This window comes from Camelina sativa, chromosome 9 (genome assembly GCF_000633955.1).
Source record: "Camelina sativa cultivar DH55 chromosome 9, Cs, whole genome shotgun sequence".
Classification (NCBI taxonomy): domain Eukaryota; kingdom Viridiplantae; phylum Streptophyta; class Magnoliopsida; order Brassicales; family Brassicaceae; genus Camelina; species Camelina sativa.
Window position 1 is genome coordinate 30,407,387 of NC_025693.1, and position 13,954 is coordinate 30,421,340.

General features: G+C 30.6%; 3 protein-coding genes across 4 annotated transcripts; 2 read left to right on the forward strand and 1 right to left on the reverse strand.

Annotated features, from left to right (window-relative positions):
* On the forward strand, positions 562-1,410 carry LOC104715853 (histone H3.3-like). The gene is made up of 4 exons (XM_010433228.2): positions 562-691; positions 780-856; positions 954-1,029; positions 1,240-1,410. The coding sequence occupies exons 1-4, from the start codon at positions 620-622 to the stop codon at positions 1,408-1,410; spliced, it is 396 nt and encodes a 131-aa protein (XP_010431530.1). The 5' UTR covers positions 562-619.
* On the reverse strand, positions 6,987-8,958 carry LOC104713212 (aldehyde oxidase GLOX-like). 2 transcript variants are annotated; one of them, XM_019229800.1, is made up of 2 exons: positions 7,975-8,958; positions 6,987-7,878 (listed from the first exon to the last, which is right to left on the reverse strand). In XM_019229800.1, exons 1-2 carry the CDS (start codon positions 8,840-8,842, stop codon positions 7,196-7,198), a joined length of 1,551 nt encoding a protein of 516 aa, XP_019085345.1. In that variant the 5' UTR covers positions 8,843-8,958; the 3' UTR covers positions 6,987-7,195. The 2 variants fall into 2 exon arrangements, with proteins under 2 accessions (XP_019085345.1, XP_010428587.1); XM_010430285.2 differs by having other exon boundaries at positions 6,987-8,958.
* Positions 12,477-13,950, forward strand: LOC104713213 (V-type proton ATPase subunit c2-like). The gene is made up of 3 exons (XM_010430286.2): positions 12,477-12,695; positions 12,790-13,075; positions 13,670-13,950. The coding sequence occupies exons 1-3, from the start codon at positions 12,617-12,619 to the stop codon at positions 13,800-13,802; spliced, it is 498 nt and encodes a 165-aa protein (XP_010428588.1). The 5' UTR covers positions 12,477-12,616; the 3' UTR covers positions 13,803-13,950.

Sequence of the window (13,954 nt, forward strand, 5' to 3'; positions counted from 1 at the left end):
GTGGATTTTAAAGTAGATTTTTAAATCATCAGTTCAATAACAAGGGATTTTAAAATAGATTTTTAAATCATCAGTTCAATAACAGTGAATTTTAATAGAATTTTTAAAATCCATGATTGAATAACATAGAATTTGTAAATTTCACACAAATCAATTAAAATGTCAAGTTGAATACACCCCCTTTATTTGATAAAACGATTTGCTTCTCTACGTTTCCACATCTTGTACTTGGGTTTAACTATAATGGGCCTAACTCATATGGACCAGAATCAATTTGGGCTGCAGCTCAACAACAAGAAACCAAACAACAAAAACAGACAGATTAACTAGCTAATTACACACAAAAAAAGAGACCAATAAGAATCGATGACACGGATTACCACGTAAGCTTAATCTGATCCTTAATAAAATCTGGACCGTCGAACATGTCATTAATCACACGTCTATCATCAAACTAGTCCTTCCTTCCTTAATCTCCCAAAATTAACCGACCTAATCTCACCTTCCCTCACTATATAAACTAGTCCTTCCTTCATTAATCTCCTCAACCCAAAGTTAAAAACACAATTCAGAGACATTATCGTTCTCAAATCTTTTTTGTTGAAGAAGGAAGCTCATCATGGCTCGTACGAAGCAAACCGCGAGAAAATCACACGGAGGTAAAGCTCCGAGGAAGCAACTCGCCACCAAGGTTCGTTCTTTTAGTTTTTGAATTTGTTAAACTTGAGAATCTAGGGTTTCGAATTTGCCTGTAATTGATTGTGTATTCCGTAACGTAGGCGGCGAGGAAATCTGCGCCGACCAGCGGTGGAGTCAAGAAGCCTCACCGTTACCGTCCTGGAACCGTCGCTCTTCGGTAACAAGCTTTCACGATTTCTTCTTCTTCCATCTTAAATAACAATCTTTGTTTTCAATGCTCTGAAATCGATGGTTTTGGTTTGTGAATAAAACAGTGAGATTCGTAAGTACCAGAAGAGCACAGAGTTGTTGATCCGTAAGCTTCCCTTTCAGCGTCTTGTTCGTGAAATCGCCCAANTGTAAAATAGAGAAAAACCTATTTTTATTTAAAATCTTTTAAATAAAAAAACCTTTGTTAACTTCCAAATGTAAAACAAAAGTTTTGTTTTTAACAGTTTTAAAAATANCACATAGATCAAAAACCCTAGAATTATTATGTATTCGTGATCCTATTACAAGTTGTTTAATTGGGTTGGTTTTGGTGTTGTGATATGTGTGTAGACGGATCTGAGATTCCAGAGCCATGCTGTGTTAGCACTTCAAGAAGCTGCGGAGGCGTATCTGGTGGGTTTGTTTGAAGACACTAATCTTTGTGCCATTCACGCCAAGAGGGTTACGATTATGCCTAAAGACGTTCAGCTCGCAAGAAGGATTCGTGGGGAGCGTGCTTAAGAGATTTGTTCTATGATGATCTATATCTAGGGTTTTCTTATTGTTCTTCGTAGTATTTTTGGATTTTATTCTATCTTTCGTTTCGTTTTGATTTGGTGTTTGTCTTCTGCTGCTGCTTTGAACCAAGATACAATGATCTTTTAAGAGCTTTTTCTTAGATATTATGAATTGGTTATTGGATGATATGATATTCGTACTGTTTGCTTCTCTAGATTGGATGATATGATATCATTGTTCTTGGAGATGTGTTCTTCATATTGCAAAGAATAATTATAAATCCACTTATGTTGCTTCTCTCTTTCGACAAGAAGTTTGTTTAGCCGTTTAGGGATTTAAGATTTCATGTTTTGAATATTTACAAATTATTATTTATTGTTTAGTTCAAAATAGAGGAAAAGTATCGATTCGAAAATTTAATTTGAGTTATTGGGTATTACGTTTGGGCTTTTTGAATTTTAGTTGTTGGGCTCCGTACTTTCTTTTTCTGTGTGAAAGCAATATATTTTATTTAAACAGAGTAATTTACAATGTTTAATTATAAACTACAAGTTTCCTTAATTTTCGTGGTAATTCATTGTTTGTGAATATAATATACTCCTTCTGTATCATAGATGATTTTTTAGAATTTTCACCAAGATTAAGAAAAAAATAATAAATATTGTATTATTATTATTAATCAATTACTTTTTTATATTCCTTTTAATACTCATTTACTTATATTTTTTTTACACTTGTCATTCAACTGCATGTCTATATTCAATTATTTTATTATATAAAGTTTGATGTCAAAGTTACTTATTAGCAAGATCATGACATGTGTTAATCGTATCATTCAAAGACACATGTCAATTCAAAATTTATTAAAATTTTAAAAAATAAAATGTAAAAATTCAAAACCTATCATAAAAATGTTTTAATTTTATCATTCAGATGTTGACACATGTCATTTCTTAACTTATTAAAATTTTAAAAAATAAAAATGTAAAAATTCAAAATCTACCATAAAAAGGTTTTATATAAATGTAAAATAGAGAAAAACCTATTTTTATTTAAAATCTTTTAAATAAAAAAACCTTTGTTAACTTCCAAATGTAAAACAAAAGTTTTGTTTTTAACAGTTTTAAAAATATTAACAGCTTTAAAATTTAGAAAGATCATTATTAGGAAATTATAGTATTGTTTACTTATTTTTGTTTAAGTTGCTAACTTTACAAGAAAAAAGATTACTTTTTGTATAAGATAAAAAAAAAATTGTGAAAATTATACAATTAATTACTGTTTCTAAAAAAATATAAATACTCACCTTTATATAAAGAAAAAGATTGTTGAAGTAAAAAAAAAAAATAGATCGTCTCATATTTTTTCACCAATCAAATAATTTATTCAAAAAGATGTTATTGTAATATATAAGATAAGATTATGTAATTTTAACATATGTGTTTTTGTATCTACAAANTCTAGGGTTTTCTTATTGTTCTTCGTAGTATTTTTGGATTTTATTCTATCTTTCGTTTCGTTTTGATTTGGTGTTTGTCTTCTGCTGCTGCTTTGAACCAAGATACAATGATCTTTTAAGAGCTTTTTCTTAGATATTATGAATTGGTTATTGGATGATATGATATTCGTACTGTTTGCTTCTCTAGATTGGATGATATGATATCATTGTTCTTGGAGATGTGTTCTTCATATTGCAAAGAATAATTATAAATCCACTTATGTTGCTTCTCTCTTTCGACAAGAAGTTTGTTTAGCCGTTTAGGGATTTAAGATTTCATGTTTTGAATATTTACAAATTATTATTTATTGTTTAGTTCAAAATAGAGGAAAAGTATCGATTCGAAAATTTAATTTGAGTTATTGGGTATTACGTTTGGGCTTTTTGAATTTTAGTTGTTGGGCTCCGTACTTTCTTTTTCTGTGTGAAAGCAATATATTTTATTTAAACAGAGTAATTTACAATGTTTAATTATAAACTACAAGTTTCCTTAATTTTCGTGGTAATTCATTGTTTGTGAATATAATATACTCCTTCTGTATCATAGATGATTTTTTAGAATTTTCACCAAGATTAAGAAAAAAATAATAAATATTGTATTATTATTATTAATCAATTACTTTTTTATATTCCTTTTAATACTCATTTACTTATATTTTTTTTACACTTGTCATTCAACTGCATGTCTATATTCAATTATTTTATTATATAAAGTTTGATGTCAAAGTTACTTATTAGCAAGATCATGACATGTGTTAATCGTATCATTCAAAGACACATGTCAATTCAAAATTTATTAAAATTTTAAAAAATAAAATGTAAAAATTCAAAACCTATCATAAAAATGTTTTAATTTTATCATTCAGATGTTGACACATGTCATTTCTTAACTTATTAAAATTTTAAAAAATAAAAATGTAAAAATTCAAAATCTACCATAAAAAGGTTTTATATAAATGTAAAATAGAGAAAAACCTATTTTTATTTAAAATCTTTTAAATAAAAAAACCTTTGTTAACTTCCAAATGTAAAACAAAAGTTTTGTTTTTAACAGTTTTAAAAATATTAACAGCTTTAAAATTTAGAAAGATCATTATTAGGAAATTATAGTATTGTTTACTTATTTTTGTTTAAGTTGCTAACTTTACAAGAAAAAAGATTACTTTTTGTATAAGATAAAAAAAAAATTGTGAAAATTATACAATTAATTACTGTTTCTAAAAAAATATAAATACTCACCTTTATATAAAGAAAAAGATTGTTGAAGTAAAAAAAAAAAATAGATCGTCTCATATTTTTTCACCAATCAAATAATTTATTCAAAAAGATGTTATTGTAATATATAAGATAAGATTATGTAATTTTAACATATGTGTTTTTGTATCTACAAAAAAGGCTAAAGTGAAGAGACATGTAATAGGTTATTTAATGTGTTCATAAAGACAATTTTTTGGTAGTAGTATAGACTAAAGAGTATATTTTAACAGTAAAACATATTTGTGTGTACAAATACACTTTTAGTGGTAATGTAGATAGTAGATTTGTAAATGAATATACAATAGTGTATTGTAGCAAAAAAAAAATAACTATTTTCTATAACTAAAAATTTATTTCTTTACTTTTATACATTGTTTTTTCTTACGGAAAGAATAAATTTAACAGTTTTAAAATTTAGAAAGATCATTATAAGGAAATTATAGTATTGTTTACTTGTTTTTGTTTAAGTTGCTAACTTTACAAGAAAAATGATTACTTTTTGTATAAGATAAAAAAAAATTGTAAAAATTATACAATTTATTACTGTTTCTAAAACAATATAAATACTCACCTTTATATAAAGAAAAAGATTGTTGAAGTAAAAAAAAATAGATCGTCTCATATTTTTCACCAATTAAATAATTTATTCAAAAAGACTTTTATTGTAATATATAAGATAATATTATGTAAGATTAACATACATGTTTTTGTATCTACAAAAAAAAACTAAAATGAAGAGACATATAATAGGTTATTTAATGTATTCATAAAGACAATTTTTTGGTATTAGTATAGACTAAAGAGTATATTTTAACAGTAAAATATATTTGTGTGTACAAATACACTTTTAATGATAATGTAGATAGTAGATTTGTAAATGAATATACATTAGTGTATTATAGCAAAAAAAAAAACTATTTTCTATAACTAAAAATTTATTTCTTTACTTTTATACACTGTTTTTTCTTACGAAAAGAAGTAAATAGATACACTTTTAGTTAAAGAAAATAGTTGTAGATGTGTTCAAAGTCAAAATAAAATAAAATTTATTCTTTCTTAAGTAAAAACAATGTATAAAAATAAAGAGATAAACTTTTAGTTATAGAAAATATTTTTTTTTTTTGCTATAATACATTACCACTAAAAGTGTATTTGTACACACAATAATGTTTTACTGTTAAAATACTCTTTGGTCTTTACTAATACCAACAAACTATCTTTATGAACACTTTAAATAACTTATTATATGTCTCTTCACTTTAATTTTTTTATAGTTACAAAAACACATACGTTAATATTACATACCCCTATCTTATATATTACAATAGCAGTCTTTTTGAATAAATTATTTGATTGGTGAAAAAAATATGAGACGATCTATTTTTTTTATTTTTTTTATTTCAACCATCTTTTTCTTTATGTAAAGGTGAGTATTTCCATTTTTTTGGAAATAGTAATTAATTGTATATTTTCCAATCATTTTTTATCTTATATAAAAAGTAATCATTTTTCTTGTAAAATTAGCAACTTTAAATTAAAATAAATAAACTATATTATAATTTTGAATTTTATGATATATATATATATATAATTTCCTATAATGACATTTTTAAAATTTTAAAGCTGTTTAAATTTTCTAATTTTGTTCTAATTGCTTTTTATTTTTAAAACTGTTAATAGTTATGTTTTACATTTAGAAGTTTACAAAGGTTTTTTTTTTCTATTTTACTTTTATATAAAACCTTTTTATGGTAGGTTTTGAGTTTTTACATTTTTATTTTTAATTTTTTTTATAAATTTAGAATTGACATATGTCAACATCTGAATGATACAATTGACACGTGTCACGATCTTGTTAATGAGTAATTTTGTCATTAAAGTTTATATAATAAGATAGAGAGTATTTATTTAAAACAAAAGAATTTAATTAAAGTAAGTCATTAGATAGATGTAAGTAGAGAATCTAAACCAAAATCAAAACTAATCCCCGTTGGAAAACAGATTTATTCATGTCATTTAAAGTGTATGTAATAACGAACTATGATTAAAATCAGAATGAAAAGATCTATACTTTTTGGTTATCCAACTTCATCATGATGATTCTTTTAACAATTGGACCATCAGAATTCCTCCCCTTATTTTACATTTTGGTTTCTACCAATTTTTTTTTTTCTTTCCCCATCCTAAGATTTTTTTTTTTTTTTAAATATTTATTTTACTTATGTTACTAATAAGAATGGAACAAAATACTTTTGGATCTTAGGTCCATCACTTCTTGTTTTGTCTATTTGGGTGGTTGTTTTCCTCTCGTACACAACAACAATGAAAATTGGTATAAGAAAAACTTAGTGGATCCGATATGAATTTTACTAGAAATGTAAGTGGTGGCATGTTTTGCGATTGGGTGTAAATGGCGTAGATATAGTTAACACAATAGCAAGAGTGTGACACAAGTGGAAGACGTGCAAGACAGTAAGAATTTTAGTTGGATCATATGACGTAACTCGCTACGTAGTTTTTTTTTGTCTTTTAGAATCTGTTGCCTCTTTAGTTCTGGTCTCGCAAATCTCTTTACACACGACGTTCCTTTTTTGGATTTTCCAACTTATTTAATCCTCTACATTCTTGTTTATCTTTTTTGTTATTCCCACACATATCCGCAAAGAATAAGTCTAGCATCGTTCTCTTTGCCCACGTCCTCGTAATTCCCTTTTATTCTTAGCGTAATTAACAACTTAAATTAGGTATTTCGTATCCCTTTTAAACCATTAAACTTTCTCACGTAGCTATAAAGTATCCTATATAACATGAAAACTTCACCGACTCAAAATAATACCAAAGTATCTGATTCCTTTTTTTGTAATTGCATCATTATAATAACATACAATTCCAAGAAATAAATATATAATAAGGTCTTAAATCTTAATTAAATAATAGTCATAAAAATAAAAAATAAAATCACCCAATTTTGTGGGTTTAATAAAAAATCACACATATAGTAGGGAATGACCAATGTTGATGATAGGGTCACGTTCACTCTAAACGTACCCAAACACCTTCACTTGGTATATCTTGGTTCACCACGAAAACCATGTAATAACCGGGCGGTGCAAGATTCACAGAGCTCGGAGTCCTGACCCTAACTTCATAAGTACTGCTGAAACCAATCCTAGAAAACAAGACATGATCAAGAACCAAAAGCCTCTGATTCATCGAGAAGGAATGTGTATTAAACGAAGGATACACCATATTGACTTTAACCGGAGTCTTCACTCTTCCCTGTACAGTAAACCTCAGCCTCAAGATTTGACCGTAATTGATCGTTGTCTGTGGCATAGGATCCATGATCACCGGACGAAGACTCGAGTACTTAGATTCCAAATACGACGGCGAAAAAGCCTCTAAACTCAGCTCCGTCGGGAAAAGCACACCGGTGAAATTGTAATACGCGTGAGGGTTGCTCCCTCCGACGATAACTCTCCCGTCACGAAGCAACGTCGCGGTTGAATGGTACATCCGAGGGATAGCGTTTGGGTTCTGAGGTTCGAATCTTGAACCGACCGGTCTATCGGGATGATAAATATCAGGATTAAAAACCGGTTCACGACCAAGCTCCCAAGCAGCTGTCCCTGAAGAACCACCGTTAATTAACAGAACATGTCCGTCAGGTAAAAGCGTCATGTCTCCCATAACTCTAGCTCTCGGCATCTTCTCAACAGCCCATTGAGGATTCGGGTCGTTGATATTGATTCTCGCACACGTGTCAAGAGCTTTAATAAAAGTCTTGCTATTAAAAGCGAGGAGGTAAGAACCTTTCGGTGCACCTCCGCACACTAGAACCTCTAACACAAGGTTCTTGATCGGCAAGAGAACGGCTGAGCCAGTGCTAGGGTAGCTTCTCGGATCGCCTCCAGGGATCTCCGGATAAGTTTTGACGACAGTGTTTGTGGCGTAGTTGAGCAATATAGCTCTGTTGTTTGCGAATATGAACAAGTTACCATCGGTGTTGAGGAACACGTAAGGGTAAAGATTGTTTTCTTGTCCAGGATCAGTGGTTTGGGTCAAGAACGGTAAGGCGTAGAGATTTGGAGCGTTTGTTTTTGGGAAAAACTCGTAGTTGAACTGATCTCGACCTCCGATTATGATCTGACGACCGTCGGGGAGAACATGGTTCGAAGCATACCATCTGGCTGTAGCTAGTCCGTTATCTACTTCTGTCCAGTCGCAAGAATCGTCGTCGCAAGGGGCGAATAGTCTAGTTTTACGTTCTCCGTCTCTACTTCCTCCGGTTTGGAGGAGAGTGCCGTCGGGTGTGACTCCTCCTGAGGAGCACCAAGTGTTGGATTGGACGGTTAAGGGACGGATACTGTTCAAGGCGACGTTGTATTCTATCGAGTGCGCGGTGCAGTCGGTTTTGGAGACGGCATCGTTCGGGCTTTGTCGGCAGGCTCCGTGAGGGAGAGAGATGTTGGAAGGACCAAAGTTGGTTCGGTCGTACATTATGACACGGTCGTTGTGGAGGAGCTGAGAGTGCATTGCTGAGATTCCGACGTTCGGTAAGAGAAGCTTCCATGTTCCTCCGGCTCCGGATGTCAAGTGGCACGAGAGGAAGAAGAAGAAAGCCAAGTATCGGAGATAATTAACGTCGGTGAAGATTCGGGTTGTAGCTTTTGCAGCCATATTTGTTTCTTCTGTTGGTTGTATTGAGTTATGTCACGGGTTGTTTTTTTCTTTTTTCTTTTAATTTGTGTGGTACATGTATAATTGTCCATGAGCTCTGTACTTAATATATATAGATTTGGAGGAAAAAATTCAAATATTAATGTAAAGATAACTTAATAAAGTATGGGAGAAACTAGAAACTGTACAATTATATTCTTAGATTATCATGCCACGTTTGACAAAAAAAAAAAAGATTATCATGCCACATTCCCTGTTTTTAGCTTATAGTCTTAGTCTATAATGGAAATTGCAATAAGTTTACTTAAATAAAAAATTACCTATTTTATAATATGAACATAACAATAAGTAAATAAACCTTTTTCGGTTTTAACAAGTCACACACGTATTTAATTTAAATTGTGTCAAAGCCTCAATGGTGATATTTTGTCATGTTTACTTAAATAAAATTACTATTTTATTATACTAATAACAACACAAAAATAAGTAAACAAACCTTTTTCGATTTTAACAAGTCACATACAAACCTTTTTCGATTTTAATATTTTGCCATATTTAATTTGTTTCAAAACTTCAACGGTGATATTTTGCCATATTTGATTCATTACTTTGTGTTTTTAATAATTTTCAATATTTCAATACTTGAAAGTTATTTAATTGAAAGTTGACTAACATTAAAAAGCTGCGAAAAATTTTCCACCGCTCAAACTTACACCTAGGTCACATCTTACCATTTTGTAACTAAACAAAACCGCGTGTGATGAAATAAAACTGAATTCACTGAAATTAAAGCATAATGATAGTAATATTCTGCCTCTTACTGCCAATTTAATTTGAAAGTCTTTTACTAGTTTGCATCGAAATTTCAAAAAATTAGCGTCGAATTTATTAAACCTTTTTAAAATTCTTAAGACATGTAAATGTAAAATTGGAATAGTTGGGTCGGCAGGATTGGGTTATCCCCAACGTTATAAAAAGGTTTCTTCTCTGATTTAAATTCCATGCAACATTTGTATAAATATATATGAAGCCATATAAAGATTCCACATCAAATATATTAACTGCGAAAGTAATATTTTATTTAGATGATTGTAGTATATGTATATTCACATCCATCAGTCTTTTAGTTTGTCTACCCGATTATGCAAATAGTTAAGACTTAAGAGCCTTTTAGTAAACAGTGATCTCAACTCAAGTAAAACAAATACGGTTGTAATTAATACTTCTATTTCTTTCGGTTGGCTCAATGCCATTTTGAGATACAATTAATTACAATTATCAAGACGTGGTACCAACCTGAAATGAACTAATATTATATGTTAATTGTCGTCGAAGGAATAATTTCTATGATTGATTATTAACATTATACGTGAGGGGTTGCATTTATAATGCTATGTCAACACCAAACATTCCAATGACTAACATAACATAAGTACTAAATTACTAATTAAGCAATCCAGTCAGTGTTCCCCAGGTGTAATTTCTTTGATATATTTGAACGTTTTAATTCCACCGTCGTCACTAAACACAATTCAGTGAATCTTTAATATACAAAGTTTCTATACACAGATAACAAAATACGAAACAAAGAAATGCGTTGGGCGTGTTAAAAAGTGGACCTTTTGTGCAACTATAAAACCCGTGTTTATAATTAAAATCTGATATGGAAAGAAGATTTTTATTCTGTCACGTTGGTCCAACTGTCCCTTCCAGATAAATATTCAAAGCTGCAAAGAAGAGTTTTATAATGATCAAAGATCGCCAAAATGTATCTCGGAATAAATCGTCGACAAAAGAAAAAAATTTAAAATAGTTTTCAACTCATTTGACTATTTATGTCCAAGAGCCGTTTAAATATGTGTCATTTTTTTTTTTCATATTACAAACTGTAAAGATATTAAGAATCTCTCCACTGATATTACAGTTGATGTTTGCGCGTACGTGTGCATATGTATCGAAGCGTATTGATAACGTAACAGGTTACATGTCACAGGACTCATAGCTTTATATTCTTTTTATGAGCATTCGAAAATCACTTTTTCTTCTATAAACAAATTAAATGGTTCTTTATTCAGTTTTAAATTGGTAAATATTACTTAATTTAATAATGCTTTCATTTTCCTAAGAACAAATTTTTTTAATGTTGACAAATGACGATCGTGATTGAGAGTTGGAGGAAGAATTAAGATCAAATGATGACAAAAAAAAGGTCAGACGACCAAACAAAATAGATAATGTAGATACCATATAGAGTAATTAAAAATGAAATTTAGGTATCATAGTAATTAATTAGAGAAAGCCAAATGTAGATAAACATTTCAAATAAGAAAGTTCACGAAACAGACAATTATCTTTAAGATACATACTAAGTTTGTTGTCAAACTTACAATAAGTGATTACAAGAGTGATTTAGGCAGAGAGATGAGGAGAGAATGCGCGAAAGGTATGAAACAAAAAGAATAGTAAAGATTTGGCAATTCTGTCACATTCATAATTCAAAAGCCGCCCACATTTTTTTGGTTTTCTCCTTTTCTTGTACTCTAATGGATATGAGCTGTAATATATATGATGCATAAATGTAGGTATACACTATATTATGTATAATGGTTTATATTTTCATATACAAAATAATTTCTGTTATCGTATAATGTATTGATAATTTAGCCATATGTGTTGTGAATCTGTCCAAATAGTATCTTTTAGGGGATGCAATCGTTTTATGGCTTAACATATTATATAGAAATTAAAAAAAAAAAAAACATATTATATAGCAAAGAAATCCACGAAAGATTTATAAATTAAGAAGGCAGACAGGAGGATTATATTACAGTGATTGATTGACCCACCGTTGACAATTACATTTTTCATTCATGAAAACTATGAATTCAAGCCTCGTACATATGTTGACTCTCAATTTTCATTGCTATCTATAGTTTTCTTATTATTATTGTAGACGTAATAACACAGTTTTGTTAAACGAATGTCGATATTACGAAATATAATGATTGAACGTAACAGTTCCCATGTATCAACCAATTTTCACCATTTGCATTATTAAGGTTGAAGAGGTTGGAAAAAACTATTCAGCCGTTCAACTCAAAAAGTTGAAAAAATAAATTAATCCTACAGCAAAAATCTTCAACTTATTCAACCACTATTTTGGAGATGAATGAATTGAATATTATTCAACCCAATTTTGTTCAACCCATTTTTCAATTTTGTGCATCTATTTGCAGCATGAGTCTTACTCCCTCCGTTTCAAAATATAGGATGTTTTAACTAAAGCACGTAGATTAAAAAGTTTTTACTTTTAACAAGTTCAACCAATTAAAAACAATACTGCATAATATAAAATACTAAACTAATCTAAAAGTTGCATAGAAACTTGAAAACATCATATATTATGAAGAAAAAAAAACTTCTCTAAAACATCTTATATTTTGAAACGAAGGGAGTATTATTTATTTAAAACTAGTTTTTGTTTTCATCACAAACGACAAAAAATACCATCTATTCTTAACGTTACCATTTATTGGGCTTCTCATCTTAGCCCAACAAAGCCGTTTAGTAGTATTAATAGCATTGCCAAAATGCCCAAAACAAAGATAACCAGTTTGTTGTATGTTTTAACAGCGGTTAGTTAATATAGTTTTACTCCCGTAAAAAAATTGATCTCTCTCTCTCCTACAACAATAATTTTGTGAAGAGATCTCATCATCGGAGCCACAACACAATCATCATCATCATCATCTATCATCAAAACGAAGAAGAGCCATGGCTTCAGGTTTCAGTGGCGATGAAACAGCTCCTTTCTTCGGATTCCTCGGCGCCGCCGCAGCTCTCGTTTTCTCCTGTAAAACCAATCAGATCCCTCTCTTTTGTCAATTTCTCCCCAATTGAATGGTTTTGATTTCGATCCGATCCGATCCGATTTGATGTTGTTTCAGGTATGGGAGCAGCGTACGGGACGGCAAAGAGCGGAGTCGGAGTTGCGTCGATGGGAGTGATGAGACCTGAACTTGTTATGAAATCGATTGTTCCTGTGGTTATGGCTGGTGTGTTAGGTATTTATGGTTTGATCATAGCCGTCATCATCAGTACTGGGATTAACCCTAAGGCTAAGTCTTATTACCTTTTCGATGGCTATGCTCATCTCTCTTCTGGTCTTGCTTGTGGTCTTGCTGGTTTATCCGCTGGTATGGCTATTGGTATTGTTGGCGATGCTGGTGTTAGGTAACTACAACAGATCTCTTCTTCATTGATCTTAAAAACTGTTCGATTTCAGCAATTGATGTGTTTAGAAGTTTCTTAGATTAGCCTTAGGCATTGTTTGCTTTTGGTGTTTGTTGGTTTCTTAGTGATCAATGGTTTACATTAGCTAGGAATTGTACTTCTTTGATGAAACTTAATTTGTAAGAAAGCTCTTATAGACTAATAACAGAGACTTAGTGAAAAAAGGAAACATATTTTGACTATTTTCTTAGTGAAAAGCTTTTGGCTCTAGCAGAGTTAAAAGAGTTGTAGTTAGAGTTCCTTCTTTGATTGTAATCCTGATTCAAAGATTAGAAATACCGTTTTGTTTACTTGATTCTTATCAAAACTCATCCCAGAGAAAGTTTTTTTATTGATCTGCTGATTCAGCTCTCATTTAGTTGTTTGACATTAGATGTGATGTTGGTTCAGAACTGCCTGGAATTGAATCTTTGAAGCATTACCGTAGATGAATAATAGTATCAATAGTCTGCAGAACACAGGCGCTGCTGCACCTGATGCTTCATTAGTTCAGGAATCTGTTTTGTTTAATCTCATGCATGTTATATTTTGCAGAGCGAATGCGCAACAGCCAAAGCTCTTTGTGGGAATGATTCTGATTCTCATCTTTGCGGAAGCGCTTGCACTGTATGGTCTCATTGTCGGTATCATCCTCTCATCTCGAGCTGGTCAGTCTAGAGCTGAGTGAAAGCAGCGGAGACTTATTATTATTATCATCATCTCTGATATGATAAGTTTTATGTAATGTTTCGCTTCTCCTTTTTGTGTGCATCTGAGTTCGGTTATATTATTGGAAACAAACTTGTGTGAAATCAGTTGACGTTGTACCAAAATCATTCA